This window comes from Setaria viridis, chromosome 7 (genome assembly GCF_005286985.2).
Source record: "Setaria viridis chromosome 7, Setaria_viridis_v4.0, whole genome shotgun sequence".
NCBI lineage: Eukaryota > Viridiplantae > Streptophyta > Magnoliopsida > Poales > Poaceae > Setaria > Setaria viridis.
Genome location: NC_048269.2, coordinates 19,377,309 through 19,397,588, shown reverse-complemented (window position 1 = coordinate 19,397,588; position 20,280 = coordinate 19,377,309). Strand labels below are relative to the sequence as shown.

General features: G+C 45.1%; 4 protein-coding genes and 2 pseudogenes across 4 annotated transcripts; 2 read left to right on the top strand and 4 right to left on the bottom strand.

Moving 5' to 3' along the window:
* Positions 1 to 1,353: 1,353 nt before the first annotated feature.
* Positions 1,354 to 4,848, bottom strand: LOC117865364 (U-box domain-containing protein 33). Its single transcript, XM_034749550.2, has 7 exons — positions 4,527 to 4,848; positions 4,157 to 4,385; positions 3,657 to 4,077; positions 3,445 to 3,567; positions 2,751 to 3,251; positions 1,840 to 2,568; positions 1,354 to 1,734 (listed from the first exon to the last, which is right to left on the bottom strand). Exons 1-7 carry the CDS (start codon positions 4,753 to 4,755, stop codon positions 1,534 to 1,536), a joined length of 2,433 nt encoding a protein of 810 aa, XP_034605441.1. The 5' UTR covers positions 4,756 to 4,848; the 3' UTR covers positions 1,354 to 1,533.
* Positions 4,849 to 6,060: 1,212 nt separating this feature from the next.
* On the bottom strand, positions 6,061 to 7,915 carry LOC117863318 (uncharacterized; annotated as a pseudogene).
* A 279-nt stretch (positions 7,916 to 8,194) lies between these two features.
* On the bottom strand, positions 8,195 to 9,773 carry LOC140223345 (uncharacterized; annotated as a pseudogene).
* A 988-nt stretch (positions 9,774 to 10,761) lies between these two features.
* On the top strand, positions 10,762 to 11,817 carry LOC117865564 (acetyltransferase At1g77540). The gene is made up of 2 exons (XM_034749792.2): positions 10,762 to 11,136; positions 11,473 to 11,817. The coding sequence occupies exons 1-2, from the start codon at positions 10,855 to 10,857 to the stop codon at positions 11,554 to 11,556; spliced, it is 366 nt and encodes a 121-aa protein (XP_034605683.1). The 5' UTR covers positions 10,762 to 10,854; the 3' UTR covers positions 11,557 to 11,817.
* Positions 11,818 to 11,955: 138 nt separating this feature from the next.
* On the bottom strand, positions 11,956 to 17,508 carry LOC117865562 (F-box protein 7). Its single transcript, XM_034749788.2, has 12 exons — positions 17,128 to 17,508; positions 15,845 to 15,931; positions 15,607 to 15,713; positions 14,293 to 14,409; positions 14,124 to 14,220; positions 13,420 to 13,493; positions 13,205 to 13,258; positions 13,008 to 13,112; positions 12,865 to 12,923; positions 12,565 to 12,775; positions 12,315 to 12,412; positions 11,956 to 12,209 (listed from the first exon to the last, which is right to left on the bottom strand). Exons 1-11 carry the CDS (start codon positions 17,135 to 17,137, stop codon positions 12,353 to 12,355), a joined length of 981 nt encoding a protein of 326 aa, XP_034605679.1. The 5' UTR covers positions 17,138 to 17,508; the 3' UTR covers positions 11,956 to 12,209; positions 12,315 to 12,352.
* Positions 17,509 to 17,672: 164 nt separating this feature from the next.
* Positions 17,673 to 20,198, top strand: LOC117865563 (uncharacterized). Its single transcript, XM_034749791.2, has 3 exons — positions 17,673 to 17,937; positions 18,699 to 19,160; positions 19,724 to 20,198. The coding sequence occupies exons 1-3, from the start codon at positions 17,731 to 17,733 to the stop codon at positions 19,904 to 19,906; spliced, it is 852 nt and encodes a 283-aa protein (XP_034605682.1). The 5' UTR covers positions 17,673 to 17,730; the 3' UTR covers positions 19,907 to 20,198.
* Positions 20,199 to 20,280: the final 82 nt, after the last annotated feature.

Below are 20,280 nucleotides of genomic sequence, written 5' to 3'. Positions count from 1 at the left end.
AAATGCGATGGGATCCGCATGTCAGTGACTCAATGGTAGAGGCTCAAAGCTAGAGGAAACCGCTTCCACGCGCTGAGTAGCAAGCGGCGGCAGGGCAGGGCTGACACGTCGATCCAAGTTAGTGTTCCTAATTCTACCAAATCATTAAATCTGGTTTGGGTGCGGATGTCCGATTCGGGACGCTAGCGTCGGACAGTTGGGAAGCGAAAAAATTCTGCTATGATCACATGTTGCATGCAACATGCAAAATAATAAAATTTTTGGGAACAAAGTTCTGATATATAAAAGAAGCCCATCGCAACATTTGTCAATGTTAAGTTTTGTTGGAAAAATTACTTTAATCCAAAACATCTCGCAACATCTTGTGCAACATCATACATCATCTAATGCAACATCTCGATTTCACAGTTGCAACATCCCAAATCCTAAAATAAAATCATCATCAACTTTTGTAAAAAAAAATCATCGTCAACCATGCAACATAAAAATACTGCTGCAACATCTCAAGTCATATATTGTAACATCAAAAAATCGAACGTACTATAGAACATCTAAAAATCAATCTTGCAACATTAGCGAACACTACGCAAAACATCTCAAAATACCTGTTGCAACATCACAAAATTTAGATGCTACATGAATGGTTGGTGCCTCTCACGGTGAAGTCTTCTTCCTCCTAGAGTATGATAGCTGCCACCATGGATTCTTCTCCAGCCCCACGCCTGCCGACCGCCATCGCCGTTCAGGGGGCGCGCGGAGCACGACGCCGTGAAGGTGAAGTCGGTGGCGGCAGCGGAGAGGCTGCTGTCGCTGGACTGGTACGGCGAGGCGGCGAGCCGCGCGCTGGAGAACGCCATCAGCTCGCTGGGCGCGCTAGCCTGTGGAGCGGCATGCTCGGCGGCGCTGGGACATGAGTAGGCATAGGATTTGAGTTGCTGCAGAGAAGGAGCAAAGCTGGATTTAGTTCATGGCTGGAGAGGCAGAGAATGACTAGAGCTCATAGAAGATGAACGAATGGATAAAAAAGCTGGAGACCAGAGAAAAAGAACAAGTGGCTGAAATAATCAGCGGAGGGAGATGTTGGTGGGTCCCGTGTCCGATATTTATCTCCAGCATCGGACGTGCGGCTCCCAGCATTACCGATCCGGTTTAAGTACGTGTTAAAGCTGTGGTTTGAACTGGTTTAGCAAAATGAAGGTTAAGTAAACCTAAAGAATTATTTGAACCTACTTGGTAGTAAATTGGACTTTTTCCTAAATTACAGATTAGTAACTGCAGTACGAGGGCATGCTAGCAGTGCATAAATGGGCAAAAGTATGTGATCAATGTGATCCTGCAGCTGCAATACCGATCAAACAAACGTACCGATACATTCCGTCAAGTACTAAAGCTCTTGGTCAAAATCGTACAGAAAAACCTTAAAGCAACTACTCAAATTATTTATATATACAGTACTACGTGTTACTAGATTCTATGCATATTCCTTTTTACAAGCGAATCTTTACAGACCAGAAAAGCAAAACAAACGCCAAGCTAGAGCTTCATCAGGGAGTGGGAGTGACGAAGCCAATCCTGGATAGCAAAGCGAAGGGTGTGGTTGGGCGTGAGATTTCGATGCTCTAGTTTCTGGCCGGTCACCGGCGACGTCCCCCTCCCAGTCTCCATCCACTTACGAATCGCCCGCCCTTCGTACGTTAAGCCATCAGCGCACACCTGAGGATCATGCATTATCTCCTGCAGGGGAAAAAGAAAGAAAGATACTAAGTTCCTCATTACTCATCACATCCAGTTCCATACCCTTTGCCTAAGTTAACAATTGTGCAAGATGATGGTGCTTGCCTTCAGAATAGGGCATAGGAAAGAGGAGGGTGCTCGTCCCTCCTCCCTCGTAAAGCATAGCTGTTCTAGATCTTGTACGGTCCCAGGAGTCAGCTCCGGGCGATCTCGGCTGCTGGTTTCACTACAACTCAGCCCAAAATATGCTAGCCTTCCAGCCACCTCCCTAGGCCACCGCCCGGCCATTGGATCGAGAATTGATGATAGCTTGCCACAAGAGATAGCACGCCTTACCTCACCAGCAAGCCCTTCAAGCTCCTGTTTTCCTGTTAGCAGCTGGAGTATCACCATTCCAAAGTTGTATATATCAGACTTCTGTGTCATTACTTTGCTTCTCTTGTACTCTGGATCTGTGTCGGGAAAGGACCCTTTCAGCTCGGAACCCTCCACAAATGATGGGTAATCCGTCGTGTTATCCATGAATACCCGAGAAATACCAAAATCGGCTATCTTGCAGTGGAATTCGCTATCTAGAAGGATGTTCTCAAGCTTCAAGTTGCCATGGATGATCATCTGAGGTTTACATGAATGCAAGAACAGCAGAGCACCCGATATCTCAGCAACAACGCGTGCACGGATTTTCCATGTCAACCAATGGCTGTTGCATCTGCTGAAGAGGCGGTCGTGAAGGCTCTCATTTGGCAGATATTCATAGACGAGACACAGCGCTTCTGGGCATGCCCCAACCAATGTCAGTATATGAGGGTGCCTCACCCTGCCAAGGATACAAACCTGAGACAGAAAACGGAAATAAGTATCTTCAGCTAAATGATGATATCCTCCTAGGTACACACGGCATTGATAAAGGAGCCCATAATTTCAATAGCAATTTCTAAATCTATCTCCATTTCCATCAGACCCAAAGATATGCAGCAAATAAGCAGAAAATTTGGAAGCGGGGAAACATGGAATACCTCTTGCTGAAACTGCTTCACGCTCTCAATGCTGTGTGGGTGCAGCTTATAAATCATCACAGTTCTGTTCATAATTTCTCCTTTGTATACACACCCATGACCTTGTGACTGTATCTTGAAGCTCTCTGAGAATTCACATGTTGCAGACTGCATATCTAACAATGTAAATTCTCTGAAGCTGTACAAATCATCTCCAAAAGCATTTGACATGCAATTTGGCAATTCTTCAAGCTTTGGCACTTTCAGTTTGTTCTGCTTGAGATTTTCTATGGAAGATTGGATCAGCTCAAGCTCTGCTAAAAACTCATCCGTCTGAAGCTTTATCTTTGCTGCATGGTCATCTAGGATGGCTAATCTTCTCATAGAAGATTCTAACCCTGCTACAGCTCTCTCTTTGTTTTTCATAAGATCTTCATGCTGCTTTCTTGTGGCTACCAATAAAGCTTCAAGTTCCCCCCTCATTTTTATTTCATGTTTTTTAGCAGAATCAGACTCTTTTGCCTGCACAGAGACCAGAAGCTGGTTATGCAAATGAACACATGTTTAGAACCTCACGTTATTTGACATTGGATGCTGACTGCTGAGTATCTGGATTTCAGCTGGTTTCCGAGTTATCTTGTACAGTTACAGGAATAGGGTAGCAAAGTAAATACATGATATTTTTAAATGATGAGGAATAGATTATATTGCATACCCTGGCAAAAGCACTTGCTACTTTTGACTCTGCTTCTTTGCGCTTCAGCAGTTCAACAAAAGCTTCCTTTCTTGATTCATCAGCTTCCATCATTACATGTTTGAGATTTCTGTCCAATACTTCCTGGAATTAAAAACCTATCCATATTATGTTTTACACAAGTCTCAAGCATGAAATTACGGATGCATATATAGATGAAGCAGAGGGACCACCTTAGAATAGAAGGGTAATGTGTCCATATGTACAGAAGAATCAGAGAAGAAGGTTGAGTTGAGTGCCGGTTCTGCATCTTGCCATTTTGCCATGTTCATACTGTAGAAATGGTTGGCTTCACGTGCCCCAAGAGCGTCATAATCTGAAACAGTGCCTTGATTAAGATCAACTGTCATTAGTGCCTCGCCCGTGACATGTCCTTCATCAAGTCTTGTTTCGGTGTTGTTAGAATATGAGCTGAACCTAATCCTTTTTGTTGTCATGGCATCATCTTGGTAGTGAACCGGAGCATTGTTGTCGATGGCTGCACTCGCTTCTCTGGTCCAGATTTGCCTTCCTCTCCACACGAACCAGATTTGGCAAAATGCAGGAGCATTGCTAGCCATTAAAGATTCTTTGCCATATTTCAACTTGAAGCAACTGCACACCAGAATACGGTTCAGACAAATAGCAGAGCGTAATATATGCTACTAGCTTTCAAGAGATAACAGAAGCATACTTGTCAGGTGTAGAGCCCATTATAAGCTTGGTGATCCTGTAATGGTTGACCAAGTTGAGGATGCCGTCGTGGATTTGGTCGTTCTCCGTGCGAAGAAGCGTTGCCTGCACCTGGGCCCTGCGGCAGAAGGCGAGGTAGGAGAGGAGGACCTTGTCCATCTCTTCCTTCTCCGACTTGCGATGGGAGAGCACCAGCTCCTCCGTGGCTTGCGCCGCCGGAATCTTTCCTACTGAATTTCCCAGTTCATTAATTTTAATTTGGAGCCATTTCATTCGATTTGGGTGTTCAACGAACGAATGAATGGATGAGTGACTGAGCACTTGAACGAAACGCAACAGAGGTATGTGACAGAGCCTTGTACGGTACTCACAGAGTGTTGGGATGAGCGGCGACGGCTGGTGGACGTGGAGGAGGACGATGCGGGGGTTCCCGAAGCGGCGCAGGGCCCAGCGCAGCAGCCCGAGCGTTTTCTCCGGCGACCTCCCCACGGCCACGTGGACCCACGCCTCGCCGTGGCGCTGCTCCCGGCGGCCGCCGCAGCGGAGGCTTGGGCAGGGGCTGGGCAGCGGCGGCGACGGCGACGGGCCCAGGACCTCCATCACCCCGGCGGCGGGGTGATGCGCTCCTCCCTCTCTCTAGCAACTGTTCTCGGGAACAAGCAAAGTCAGCGTCGTTCTCGTTCTGAACGCATGTACTTTGGTACTTTAGCAGGTGATTAGGCTGCCATTTCTTCACTCCAACGGATATTATACAGTAGATACAGTACTTATATTAATACTGTAGCCGGCCAAGGGGAAAGTACCAATCGAATCTTCCAGTAATATTCTCTTGCCACTTGCCAGCCAACATTAAAAAAAAATAGTCAGCTCATTAACACTTTGACATTTATAAAAATCATCGAGTGTGATAAAATGACAGCGTGTTCATATATTTCTCAAGAGAAATGTCAGAGAATGAGGTTGTGGTGGTAGGCTGGTAGCTACATCCGCAGCACAAATAAAGGCCAGCTGAAGCAATCTCTACTGCACGGGCATTGTCCTTGAGAAGCTTTGCTACAAACAGCAAGTTTGGGTTCCTGGATTGTTGCGGTATCTGTTGTTCGAGTAACCATTTCAGTTAATTGTTGTGTGTGCTTCAGTCTTGAGATTAAGCTCACAAGTGATCCTACCGTGCTCTGGAGTCTGGAGAACTCTGTTCCTCCATTCATATTTTCATCCACTTCCGACCGTTCACACAAACATGCATTCGTGTTGGAGTCAGTATGTGGTAAGAGTTAATTTTTTCTCCTTGGAGGCAAAAGAGAGAAACCAGACCCAACAAATGTTCTAGGTCATACTAATAATTACGTGGGTTGAGAAGCAACATCTGCCGAGCAGTAGCAGGCAGCTGCGAAGCAGTCCTCCGAACATGCTGGTTCACAGACCTGAAATCACAAACTGTATCCTTACCTAAGAAAAATCAAGGATTCGTCACTACGATGATGGCACGGCACCTGGGTTGCTGAGTCACAAGCTAAATCATATCGTTGGTAGCTACGCTAAAACATGTGCACTGCTTAATACAGAACCTTATCGATCTCTTTTCCCAAGTGGAAACGGACGCATGGATACAGACATCACCACACTGATGATCGCACGAATAAATCACACACAGCACAGACTTCATACATCATAACTTGTTATGGTTCACAATCACAAATCAGAGCAGCCGGCACCAGGCACACAACCAGCCGTCTCTCGGTTCATCACACACAGCATATATAGTACACAAACTCTGGGCTGCGACGATCGGCAAACGCACATGTTGGTTTAGAGCGATTTCCTCACCGAACGCTTAAGAAAGCACGCACAAATATGGGAAATAAAACTCTTCCAGTTTGTATTTCTCAAAAAAATATGCCTTAGGGTGCCTCTTTTTTTATAGGGAGGCCAACCGATTTTTTCATACCGAATTTACCCCTACTCAACCACTACATTTTTAAAATATACTGTACATTAATCCGATTTGTATGCTTTAATCGGATCACGCGGTTCATACCATCCTTCCCACGTCTTCAACGTGACTCACCCCGCGAACACCTTTGCTGGAAGAAATCACGATGGTCCTTGAGCTCACCTTCACGATGCCATTAACCTCTCCCGTTGTCCATTCCCGTAGATGTTGGGGACCTTCGCGTGGAAACCGATAGCACAATCCGCCTGCAAACACAAAAGAGAACATCCGGCACCCTCGCAGCATGATGCGGAGGTCATGATGTGATGAAGGTGATGGCGCGGTGCAAAAGTTAAGTTTCTCCTATTCCTGAGCGCGAGGGTGAAATCTTTTATCCAGATCCCCAACAACACACACGGCGCAGCAGGCGCTCATCAAGCCACACAAATCAAACCCACACGCAGCTGGTGGGTAGGCACACACATCGGCCGGGTCTGTCCGCCTGAGCGCAACGCGCGCGCAGGAAGAAAGTTAAACCAGGCCGCATTTTTATTCCGAAGCACACAACACACATCAACCGCTAGGCCAACACGGCCATCAGCACGGGCAGGAAGGAGCCAACCCGAGGCCTGTACCTCTCAGAACAAGCTCAAGCAAAGGCAGCAGCTGGAGCAGTGCTGTCCAACAAACCAAATCGACGTAAGTGGCACACGGCATGAACGAAACCCAGCAGCAGCAGATGCCCGGCTCAGGATTCACCTGGGCAATGCGAGTGGCAGAGCAGTCAATGGTGAGTGAGTGTGGAGTCAGTAGCAGAGAAAACAAGGGGTGGATGGATTATTTAACATATCAACATGCAGGGCAGAACGGGACAATGGGTATGCGTATATGTGTGTACCTGAGGACGGTGCCCCTGAGGAGGCGCTTCCGCCTGTAGTAGCGCGAGTGCATAGGCGGCTCGAAGATCGAGGTCCGGGTTGGTGGCCGGCGACCAGCCCGTCCCACACGTCCTTCTCCATCTCGACGGTCGGCCGCTTCACGTCTGGCTCGCGGCCCTTCAAGGACGGCAGACGGCGCAGGCCGAAGCATCCCCTGATCCTGATGTTCTCGAGCGCGGGAGCATGCATCTTGACCTCGGACATGATCTGCTGCAGCTTTGGCAGGTCGTGCAAGTGGATGGTGGTCAGCTTCGGGAACGGTACACCACATTTCGACCAGCAAGAAGACGTGCATGAGGTCGCCACAGTGGATGATGTGGAGGCTCTCCAAGCTAGGGAAGAAAGCGTCCCACACAGGAAGCACGAACTGAAGCCTGGGGCAGGAGTGCAGGTGCATATGCTTAAGACTTTCAAAACATTTAGAATAACGGTAACTTTTGTTCCAGATGCTGCAGGCTATCTGGAGATCCGATGCCCATACAGTCTCCAATGCAGGTGTATCACCGTCAGAAGGGAAGACTGTGTTGATTGTAGAGCATCTTTCCGTGCGGCACCACCTCAGGCGCCTCCAGCACGCACTACGCAGGCATGCTAACGATGGTCGAGGCATCGTGCACATGCAGGGATCTAGTGAACTCCGCCATTAGATGATGTAAATAATTAGAATGTGACAGTTCACTCTCCAAGCTATGGCTCCCATCACTAATCTCAATATGACAATCCAACTGCTGAGTCGGAGGCTGCAGGAAGACCAGCATCGGGGCATCACCAATCTTGGAAAATACATCACCATACCGGCTCACAGCATCATCGTGCTGCCGCTTGCTGGGTTCAATCATCTTCTTGACGGTCCTTTCATTTGTATAATGACGCACTAGAGGAAACAAGGACCTAGCGAGCCTCACGTCTGCAAGAATAGCACGCAACTGCAGAAGGAAATGCTTATGTTGGGCAAGAGACGGGCGAGTAAACCCATGTGCCCTCTCCTCTCCGGTCGTGTATCTATGCATACCAACTCCAGCTTTAGCAGTTCCATTGAATCATATAAGCCCCATATTATTGCGCGGAGGTTCTTACAACCCAGCAGAAAGAGCCGCTTGAGCACCGGGACATTTACCACCATAGTGGTAAAGTCAAGTACCTTGATTGCACATCCTGAGAGGTCCAGCTCCACAAACAAATTCTCCAATTGCGTGCAGCCTTGCAGAGATATCTTGGAGGTTTTGACATCCCTTTTATCTGCATCAATCGGCGGCTTCTGCTCAGAAGATTCCAGAGGTAGCTTAAAAGATGGCATCCAGTGGGTTACCCGTCCATACCCATCAAAGCTAAACGACCTTAGGGAAGAGGGAAGCCCCTCGGGCACAACGACATTCTCTAGCCCGTCACAACCATCAAGGAAAAGCATCTGGAGGTTTTTTGCTATTGATAAGCTTGCCGGTAGGTTTTCCATGTCTCTGTTACCAGACAAATCAAGTATTTCCATATTCATTTTTATTCATTTTGTCCATAAATGAGTTGTGGTGATCCATTGTTGTCACCTCTGCTTTTTGAGTAGGTTTGAATATCCGAAGCTTTTGAAGGTGATGTAGCCTACCCTGTAATTTGCTTATCAGTTGCCAGGACATGAATCCCTCGATGTTCAGCTCCCTGAGGTTAGCCATGATATCCATCTTTTCTTCAGATAAGATATCTCCCCATTCTGTGTATCGTAAGTCAAGCACCCATAGGCTTTGTAGACACACCCAGTTTGTATAGTTTTCAACTTCACTTGTGTTGTCATGTGTACAGTGATCTAATCCGAGGAATCTCAATCCACGTCACTGGAGGAAAGGAGGTGATATAAAATTGAAGGCACAATAATATAAAACTAGCACGCCAAGGTTACTGCAATGTGTAAGAAGCCCATTTGGTAAGCCTTGCGGGTTATCAGACGTTTCAAGTGCTACGAACACAGACGATGCCCTTTCCAATATGGCTTTTGTATCCTCTTGTATTGGCAGATTTTTTGAGGTGACACAAATCCAACGAAATGGTCTCTTTTCAAAGAAGGAAACATCGTCATTGATTACCAAAAATGGAGCCTTCAGATCTTCCATGAGTTTTTCAAACATGCTGCTGCCAAGAAAAGAATCACCCAACTCCCAACGTATTTCCTGATGCAATGTGTCACTAATCTTCCTTGTTCCATCCCTTTTAATGATCCCATCGCACATCCAGTAGTTTGGAGCATGAGACACCCAATCCAATTCAGTGGCACTGTGAAAACTATATTGTAAGAATAACTCGTACAAGCAGCACTCTATTACCATTGTTTGGTCGATGCTCTGCATCCATGATTGGCGAGCAACTATGTCAGCGGCTTCTTCATGCAGAAGTGACCGGAACTGTGAATGTGTTAGTTCGCTGACCGTGTCCCTGGAGTCATGATACAGACCTTTGAAGTCGTCCTCCTCATCCTGCTTGTCAAACATGGCCATTATTTCAGGGCCAAGCTTGAGCTCCTCTGCGATTTTCCTTTGCATCACCCTTCTACTTTCCCACGCTGAGCAATCAATGTAAATTATTGTGTCAAAGCATAATTCTGGAGGAGTTTTCTTAGCTTTGGTTGACCGGAGTTCTTGTGCCATGGATCTGAGAACCGGTACCGCCCCAAAGCCACTCCACCATCAAAATAGATGACCTTTTTGTCTCTGTTGTTCCGAATATAATAAAATATCTCGTCTCTTGCGCTGTCAACGTCTCTTGCCGTGATCGGCTGCAGTGCAGTAAGCAGGAAGCAAAGTGAGGTCACATTAATTCGTTGCAGCTTCAGTTAACAAGCAGTTAATCCAATACGAATGCATGCTCTAATAGGGTGTATGAATCAGTGGACGTTGGCGCATGTACAAACCAGCTAATAGAGTGCACTGGTGTCTGAAAACTTGCTTGGATTAAAAGTACCGACGCTTACAGTCACATGAATCACAGTAGTACCGTAGCTCAAAGTGCATGATGAAATTCCGATCCTCTTGCCGTATAGAAGGCAAACGAACAGGAAAGGCCGATCTAACCCATGAATTCGCTGGTTTGATCAGCACCTATCGCCAGCTCCTGCGTCCGCAGAAACCATAAAATCAAATTGAATTGTCAGTACCGAGCTTGTGCCTTGTGCACCGAATCAAAACTCTACTGCAAACGAGCAGCTACCTTAGCTTGCTTTCTCTGAAACAGGCATGGTTCCTTGCTTGTCTATACGTGCTACGACAAGCGTGAAATCGATCTCTGAAACACGCATGGTTCCTTGTTCGCTGCCTGGCTGCGTGCTTTGCTTCTCACAGCCACCATTCTCTCCTCACTTTTTTCCAAAGCGTGAAATTCTAGCGCTTCCTTTGCTTTGATTTGCTTTGCTTTTTCTAAAGATATTTCGATGCCCATAGTAGCTCTGTAATTTGTGTTAAAAGACGATATGTGGCCCGGTAAAGATTGGTCGGCAGCCCCTTTCTCCTTTGTTTAAAGAGATTTGACGGTTTTTTTTTCTTGTTCTACTCGTAGAATCCTACAGTTTTGATTTGTGAACGAAAACAGAAAACTTCTCTTCTAAATTACTACAAATGTTGGCAGAATCCTGCAGCCCATTGCAATATCTGGAGGGTACGGCCCCAGCCCAGATTATGCACACAGGCCCAAAAAAATTCTGATCCATCGAAGATTTGGTTGGGCCAAGCCCATAAGCTGCCTGCTCCTTCCCAATCAGGCTCCCCATTCCCCAATCATCTGTGCGGCGGCTGGCACGAGCAACGAGCTGAGTCCGACTCCGAAGAGCAGCAGAGTCACCGGGGCGATCCGATGGCGAAGGAGGGCGGCGCGGGCAAGCGGGAGGTGGAGGGCCCTCCGCCGCCGGAGGCGGAGAGCATCGTGTGGAGGGAAGACAAGGAAAGATTCGAGACGCCCGACGGCGAGGCCTTCCTCGAGTACCGCCTCCCGTCGCCGGCGGTGATGGACATGGTGCACACGTACGTGCCGCGGAGCAAGCGCGGGCAGGGGCTTGCCGCGCGCCTCTGCGACGCCGCCTTCGCCCACGCGCGGGGCCGCGGCATGCGCGTCGTCCCCACCTGCTCCTACATCTCCGTGCGTGATCCCCCTCTTTCTCCTCTGCTTCCCCACTAGATTATCTCCTGCGTCACGCTTCTATCGTTTCACTGATGCTTCGAGGAGGATTCGGGAATTGATTAGTAGGTTTGTTAGCTTCTACAATCACCTGCAGCTACAGGGGAGATCGTTGAGCGCACCCATTAGGATTTAGCAATTTTGTTCTTTTCTGGTGGATTTGGCAAATGTTCTTCAACTACTGAGTTTGCCGCATCCTAATTAAGCTGTAAATTGTTCTGCAAATGCTGGGCTTGTGACAATTTAGCAAATTTAGTCAATTTTCTGCTGAAGTACCGATTGTTTCTGGCACTGCAGGACACGTATCTGCCTCGTAATCCAGCGTTGGAGGAGCTCGTGTACAAGGATCAGGACCCCCATCCCAAACCCAGCAGCATGTAGGTTGTACGAGGAACATCCACTTCACTCAATCGAAGGCGCCAGCTGCTACTAAATAAAGCAAATACCCAGCTGATACTGATAGAACTGTGTGTAGTTCTGTGGCGCCTCTTGCGAGTCCTTGATGTCAGATGACACACTCTGGATATCTCCTTTGCTAACAATCATTTGATTTCGGGAACAGAGGCTTCAGATTCATGTGTAACTTCTGCGACACCCGCTGAACCTGAAGGGGCAAAAATAAACGTGCATGCGTTTCCCATCCATCAGGAATTCAGGATCGTCATTGCTCTCTTTTGGAGAGAAACTAACAGAACATACTCGAATGCTCATTGATCAATTGGTAGCACTCAAGTAGCTAGATGTGAAGATTCAACTCGAAAATAGGGGGGGAAAAAGAAAGATGCAAAAGTTTTAACTGTACAATCAGAAAATACATATTCAGATTCATGAGTTTACAATGATTGACTGCTTGTTTCTATAGTACAGAGTCACAATATTCAAAAGGGTGGTTCCACTCGTTTTGACACACAGCTTCATTTCCTCCCACCCTGTTTTCAAGCATCAACAAACGAAGAGCTTATTTCCTGCCTAGTGTGTTTCCAAGCATCAACAAACATAATGTATAATTATTCATACAGCTGCGTACAGGTAACCTGAAAAGAGGAAATACAACAACATTTGCATATTTACATATTGCTATAGCAAGAGTTACTCGAGGAAATGAAATCGCTGATCATCTCCATTATCATCACCCCAACCTGCAATAGGGCCATCAATCATCTCCGTCATGAGGAGCTCACCCAGGGACATAGTAGTCCATCTTCTCCACTGGGAGGTTTAGCACTGAAGTATCAGCCTGAACAATTTACACACTTCAGGGTTCAGGCAATCATACTATGCTTGGTATAAGAAATTGAACTACAAGCTGCAGATAACTCTCCATATAATGGCAGCCTGATCACAGTGAACTAGTACAACATGCGTTTAGCCATAATCAAAATCACATACCTCCTCAAACGGAACAAATACAAAGGGAGACAAGCCCCTGCTGTGGGAAACGGCAGGGACATCAGGGTCATGCGTCTCATCCTCCTCCCAGCCCTCAACAAGTTCAAGTATGCTGCCTGTCCAGTTTTTCAGTTCCGTTGCATTCACTCCAGTGGTTAGGATCTTTAGCACGTCCAACCTGTTGTTTGCACCAATTTTGGTGCCTCTAAGCCTGCAGAATGTTGGCAAAAATTTCAATGGCTAGGAACTAGCAATTAGCAACAATCATCAAAACATGGACAACAATTTCATATGAGGTACCTAAGGCACATCCTAACAAGTGTGTACCGATGCCCTGGATACAGGAGTGCCATTTCTATCTGCATGACAGAAGAATAGCTCGTGTTAGGAAGATTGTGATGGACATAGCCGAAGGAAGCATAAAGGAAGTCTGAACTTCTGACCTGGCCATCCTCTGACAGTACATAGTCGCCTTTAAACACACAATCAGCCTTTGATGCCCGGAAATGCATGCACTTGACAGCATCTTTAACTTTATCTGGGGAAATCTGCTATTCACAGGGACAAAAAGAAAAGGAGTAACAAGTGAGAATCGTGCTGTTGAGTGTTGACAAATGACAACAGGAGTTGCGATAGGGACCTTATAGAGGAACTTCCCGCTAGGGAAAAATCTCAAGTAACGGTAGTAGCAAACCTGAACATGAAAGGGACTATCATTAATACCAACAGATGGAAACCCTTAGAACATGAAATCAATAAGGAAACTGATCATAATACAGCCATAATGATCAGTGTTTGTAAACGTAAGTCATATGAAGTTCTAAAGAAACAAACAGTGCCATCATGGCATCATACCACATTGACAGTTTTCTTGAATTGCCACTCTGTAACTCCAGTATGAATATAGGTGTTCCTGCTCACATAGAGACCTGAAGAAGCAACAAGTATCAAAGTCTGCAAATATAATATACCCACAATACTGAAAGCTCTATCGTTTAGGCAGCAATAGAAACAGAGAAATTCAGAGAACTTTCAGGTGGTTTTCAAAGATAAACATATTTATTGGAGACGAACTATCGCCATGAATGGCAATGGATGAGCTTTGCCCCTATAAAACTAAAACTAAGAGTTCACAGGATGCCTTCATTTTAACTCAGAATTGAGTCAAAGAGCATGGTCACTGGCTCACTGCTGATCATACTAACAAATTATAGATATATACTGCATGTAACATCCATGATGCATTAGACCTCAGTGTGCAAACTAAATTGGGCACACTGGAACAAAATGTCAAGTCATAGTTCTGTGTATCCACTTAGCCCTCCATATGAGGTTTTGATTTATGTCACAGAACACAGATACATTCAGATAAACACCCTTCCAATAATCATTCAGTCATTCTCATGGTGATCATTTCATCGATAAAATCGTAGATAACAGCCAGCACTTGGAAAGGTTAAAAAAAATTCAAACCCCACAAAACACTCTCATCTAATTGGAGAAATATGCTATTTGATAATGCATCATACTATATGATATAAGGCTTCTTGAATATTTACCATCAATTCGAATTCTTGGTCTCTGCAGCCACATTCTCCTCCAAGAAGAATCATACAATGACCGAACCATCATATAGTTTGCCTCCATTCCACTCCTCTTCATAATAGAAAATTGCATGCTTCAGAAATGTAAGAACATTAAGACTGAGCAAAATATAAGTACACTAACCTGCCAGGTCTTCAAGCATGCAGCGCGCCACAAAGTAGGATTACGTGCAGTATATTTCCACTTGCGGCAGACACATGCAGCCCTCCCTAAAGTATATGGGTTCATTCTTGTGAAAATCTGTTGAAAAGAATATATAAAACAGTTGAGCAAGGCAGTATTGCATAGATCACTGACTTCTTTTCATGCTTAAGTCATGATAGGATTAAGATGAGGCACATGGGTGACATTTAGGACTCTCTACTTAGAAGGAAAAAAATCCATTTTACTCCCCCCCATGTATCGATTGAGTCTACTTAGCAAACTAAAGTATTGTTGGGTTTACTTCACCCCCGTAGATTATAATAGCAGCTCATAACACCCCTATGCTGGTTTTGCTAGGCGGTGTTGATGATGTGTGCTGCCATGAATGGTGCCACATCACCATTTCATATATGATTTTTAAATGTGAACCTACTCTCATCTCTCTCTCTCTCTTTCCTAGCTAAGATCAGTACTCAAACATTATCACCAATTGGATGCATGGAAACATGGAGTTACTTGTACATCTCATCCTATTTGCATGGCATTTTATGTCTTCATTAGGATGCTGGATGCATGTGTGCCAGAAATGATTGCTTAGCCCCCTTGGTGGTGTGCATGTTACATCATGTCGTGACTTGAAGTATACATATATTAGTGCTTGCATATGGTGGATGTCATGGGCTCAAAGGAATACTGAAAGAGCAGAACAGCAGCCGCATGCTGGCACAGGATAATACAACTGGGATGAGTAATTGAGTATGTAGCTGCAAAAGAGGGATCAGGTAGCGAGAGTCTGAGAGAGAACAAGAAACAAGATGTTATTGCCGTACAACCTTCCATGCCATCAAAATAGTCTACCAAAATCGGCATATAGGGGGTGATGTGAGCCGGTATTATGAGACACCAAGCGATTAAGCCAGCCAAACAATACTTTAGGAGGTTATAAGTGGACTCTCATGATGCTTCAGTGGAGTATAAAATGGATATTTTCCAAGCAAGAAATATATTATGGATTAATCAAGTATATGAGTTCCTCTTCATGATCAGTGACAGAGCCAATGGGGGACCAGCACGGGCCATGGGCCCCCTCATGATCCTATTTTTTCTACTGAAACCCTTAATTTTAAGAAGATTTTTAACGCAAGATGCAGTGTTTTGTCTTTTAATTATCTTTGTTGGCCCCCCTAATCAACACATGGAATGGATATAAATGGAGAACAATTCAGTAAAGTGTTTTCTTTTATGTGTTAAGAAAATGAAAATAAATGCCCTTTCAGTTCATATAACCATCACCTCAAGAAGTAGTTCATCAGGTAGGCACTGATGAATAAGTGCCGGATCAGGTTTGCAGCTCAAACTTCTGAATGGCAGCACAGGCTGAACTCTTATCCCATATAATTCTGTTAAGGAATTAGAGACCAAAATGTTAATCTCCCTGTAGCACTAGAGAAGCTAATGTTCGACCATCATTAGAGAGTGGCAGACAGCCAGTTCAATACTTAAATTCAAGTAACAGCTTCATTATACTTACTCATCCAGGGTCTATCTGTTGCAACATATCGCATGCTTAGAAAATGATCAGATGAGTTAAAGTCCGGCCGAATATCAACAGAGATATCTGCAAGAGAAGAGATTATCATATCACATAAGTGTGTGAGAGTGAATGGTAAGGACAAATCCAGAATTCAGCCATAGAAACACAACGTCCTGCAGGCATGCTAACTCTTGATGCAAAATACAATCCTTACATACTCCCTCCGTTTCAAATTGTAGGTCATTTTGGCTTTTTTAGGTTCATATATGTTATTATGAATCTAGACATACACTATATCTAGATGCATAGCAAAAACTATGCACCTAGAAAAGCCAAAACGACCTACAATTTGGGACGGAGGTAGTACAATTGAAGTATAATAATAAAAAATTGTTTTCCCCTTAATATGACTATGCTTTCAAGAAAGTTTGACGAGACTGTGCATCCCCTTTATACTGCATATGTTATATCTCACAGAATAGCCTTTGTCATGCCCTAGCACAGCACAATCCTAAATGAAGAATTATGATAGCAGTTTATCTCCTTATTAAGTGACAGCACTAAGAGTAGCTCTAATTAAGTATACTAACACCTTGTCAAACGATATCATACACAATACGCTTTCCACTGGCATTTATGCACTTGAGTCAGGCGCTTTTCTTATTTCCATAGGCCTTGATACAGGATGACAACTTCCAACTACTGATGATGACCTAAGTGTACATTATTGGATGTCCATTACAATCCTAATCCTTTTTTTTTTGAAATTCAATCCTAATCCTTTGTATTCTACTTCAATATAAGGTGATACAGTATCACATGAACAATTTGAGGAATGAGGGGCAATGTATCACATGAACAACTACAGTGAGTAGTTAAATGAGCACAGAAATCTAGGCCCCTTGCAAACAGCTGGATTTTCCAGGTGATCTAAAATTTGACCCACCACATATTCAATTTGGGGAAAAACTTAAGAACTCCAATTGACGGATCAGCACATAAGGTTCTTCACCAAAAATAAATATGCGCCAACAATCAAGACCAGCACCTGGTTTGAAAATCATACCTTATTTATTCATTTGAATACAAGAAACACCAAATCGTGAATAGAAAAAGGATTCTAATAAAATTGCACCATAACTCACTTCATTCTAAGCGATTCATACATCACGTGCTACCAATTCATTACATTCACATGCAAACCCGAACGAAAAAAAATGAAACAAGTATGTAGGGAAAAGGAGATTATCTCCAATGAAATTGGGAGGACCGAGGAATACCTGAAGCCATTAGAAGTTTGGAGGACTTCCAATTTATTCAAGCAGAGCGTACGCGCTGCGCGCGAGGGGCGTGAAAGCCCGTGTCCTCTGCAGAGCTAGCTAATTCTCGTTCCCCTTTTGATGCTTCCCCAGCTGCAAATCAAGCGCGCCAAATCCGGGCCCGCGAACCAAGGCTCGGCGGAGGCGGCACGATCCTAATACGGCACCCGACCTCGCACCGCGCCGGCGAGCGACAGGGATCCTCACCTCCAAGAGCGGCGCGTCGGATCACGGCACTAGCACGGAGGCGTGGGGGCGGCCGCCAAGAGCGCGCTCGAGATGTGGTTAGGGAGCGAGCGAGCAGGGCGAGGGGGGTGAACGGAAACGAAACGAGATGGTTCGAGGCGCGGCAGCGACCTAGCCGACGTTGCCGTCTCGCCCGCCTCTAATTATCTGACGGGCGGGTCCCGCCCCACGTCGATCCAACGGCGGGGATCCCACGCGATCGGACGTCCGGAGGGGTTAGCGAGCGCCATTTTTACATGGCATTTACTAATTTTTTTCTTTTTGTTTTTTCGGGTGCTTTCCGGACAGTTGGTGGGGAAGACGAATAGATAGGGCAGTATGGCGGCGACCTTCTGCGCCGGCCCCGCCGCCTCCGCCGCAGCGAACCCTAGCTCCGCCGGCCGCCGCCTCCAGAACCCAGCTCCGGCCTCCGTGCTGCAAGCTCGCTGGAGACCTAGACTGCCGGCTCCCGCTTTTCTAACCCGGCGCCCCAATGCCGAGCTGCGGCCGCTCCGCATCGCCGCCGGCGCTGGCGTTGACCCGAAGGTGAGATGTTTGGTACCTCTCCTTGCCGTTTGTGGTTACATGGGTTGGAGTGGGGAGGTATCTGTGGAGCAACTAGCTCGCGGAGAATTTCGCCCCTTTGGGGGTACTATGTTTGATGAGGAGCAGAGAGAATTGGGAAGCACTGCTCTTGAAGTGTGGCGATTGCATTGTGTTAGTTCAATGTTTGTCTTATGTATATGTGCTCTTAGGTGTGCCTTATTCTTCAAGGGTTGGTTCCGTGACACGTTGCAATTGGAGTGTTAGAGTGGGTGAGGAAGAACTGAACGTGTGTATTAAGGTGCCATTGCTAATTTTGCGATAAGTACCCATCTTTAGTATGCTCTTTGTTTGCCCTGGACGACAAGAACTTCCAGTGTTACCTATACTGCATGGGGTTGGCCAGATAGAGAAGATGAGCTAAAATTAGACTGCCTTGCTATTATTCTGACAATCACATGAGTGTTTGGACACATTGGGAAATGCCTTTTTTTTTCTCTTAGATAAATCGAATAGTTTGAAGCACGGTGTGATGAAATTGGAACACGGGTTTTAAGCCAAAGTTGAAAGATTGTGATTTAAGCTACTGTTGCAACTTGTGAGCAATGAGGTGAAGTGATGATATACTTACATAGCTGGTAGCAATGAAATGAAAAGAGAAATAGAATCATTCAGAACTGCTCATGTTCTTTGTTCGATCCTGTTATGCATTTGATTTTGATAAGTGTGTTCATCAAGTTTCACCAAAATGAGTGTCTCTGCAGGTTGTCAATGGGGAAGATTTCCCTCCTATGAAAGACCTAATTCAACTGTATAAGACAGCCTTTCTAGATGGAAATGATGAGGTTCTTGGCGAAGTTGAGAAGGCAATTACTTCTGTGGAAAAAGAGAAGAGTAGGGTAGCTTCTCAATTTGAAAGTGTTACAGCCGAAATAACTTCTGGGAAGGAGAAGTTTATTCGTTTAAATGCCGATCTGGAGAATTTCCGGAAGCAGACTGAAAAGGAGCGAGCAAAGTTTACATCAAATATACAGGTGGAAGTTGTTCAGAGTCTGTTGCCTCTGGTTGATAGTTTTGAGAAGACAAATTTAGAGAACACCCCTGAGACTGAGAAGGAGCAAAAGATCAGCACAAGCTATCAAGGTATATACAAGCAGTTAGTTGAAACACTAAGATATTTGGGTGTAGGAGTTGTGGAAACAGTTGGCAAGCCATTTGATCCTTCGGTAAGTATAATTTACTATTTCTGTCATCCCTTTTGTTCACATTCAGTGGCTCCTCCCTAAAAAATTGGATACAGACAACATATTGGATTCTTTTGAACATGAAAAAAAAAGTTTATGTATTAACAAGTGCGTCATAATATCTAGTTTTTCATGGCCTGGTTCAATAGGATGAGTTTAGCTTTCGTGCAATTTCCTGATAACTATGGGTAACATACAGCATCTACTTTGCAGTATAACTCTTGATCCAAAAAATCATATCGAATATTGGGAAGAAAAAATAATCATCTACTTTCCGTGCTTTGCAGCTACTCGGCTAGAAAATGTGTAGATATGCATGAAAATTGAGAAGTGTTACTCCCTCCGTTTCAAATTGTAGGTCGTTTTAGCTTTTCTAGATTCATAGTTTTTGGTATGCATCTAAACATGCTATATCTAGGTGTAGAGCAAAAACTATGTATCTAGAAAAGTCAAAACGGCTTATAATTTGGGATGAAGAGAGTACTTTTCTGTTCATAGTATAGGTAGCACTGTGTGGGCTCATAACCTTGTGTTTACTTATGCAGGTACATGAGGCCATCGCACGAGAAGAATCCTCGCAGTTCAAGGCAGGGATTGTCTCGCATGAAATCCGCCGAGGGTTCCTCTTGAAGGAGAGGCTACTAAGGCCTGCTACTGTGAAGGTTTCTACTGGCTCTGGCAAACAAAGCGCGAGCTCAGTGGAGGCGGCCAAAGATGCCGCTGTGTGAATCGGGTTGAAACTGTCAGCTGCAGCTGATAGCCAAAGCACCATATAGTTTGAGAAACTTTTTTTTTCTGTTCATAACATGACGGAGGCATTTGATCTCAAATGAGTTTCACCTATGTGTACACTTCTGGTGTTGCGAGCTAGCACCAGCTTGAAGTTTCGCTGTTGTGTAATCTGCTGGAATTTTGCCCACCGAAACAGTGAAGCATTGGACATGCATAACCAGAATACCAGATGTATTGACTTCTCGATTTCTCCACTTATGAGCGATAAACCACTCGTTCAATGGATTCCATCTACCTTCTTGCTATTGGCACATTCCACACATTAACAACTTGATTGAAGACGTTATTTGAATGTCCAGTTTGTTTTGGT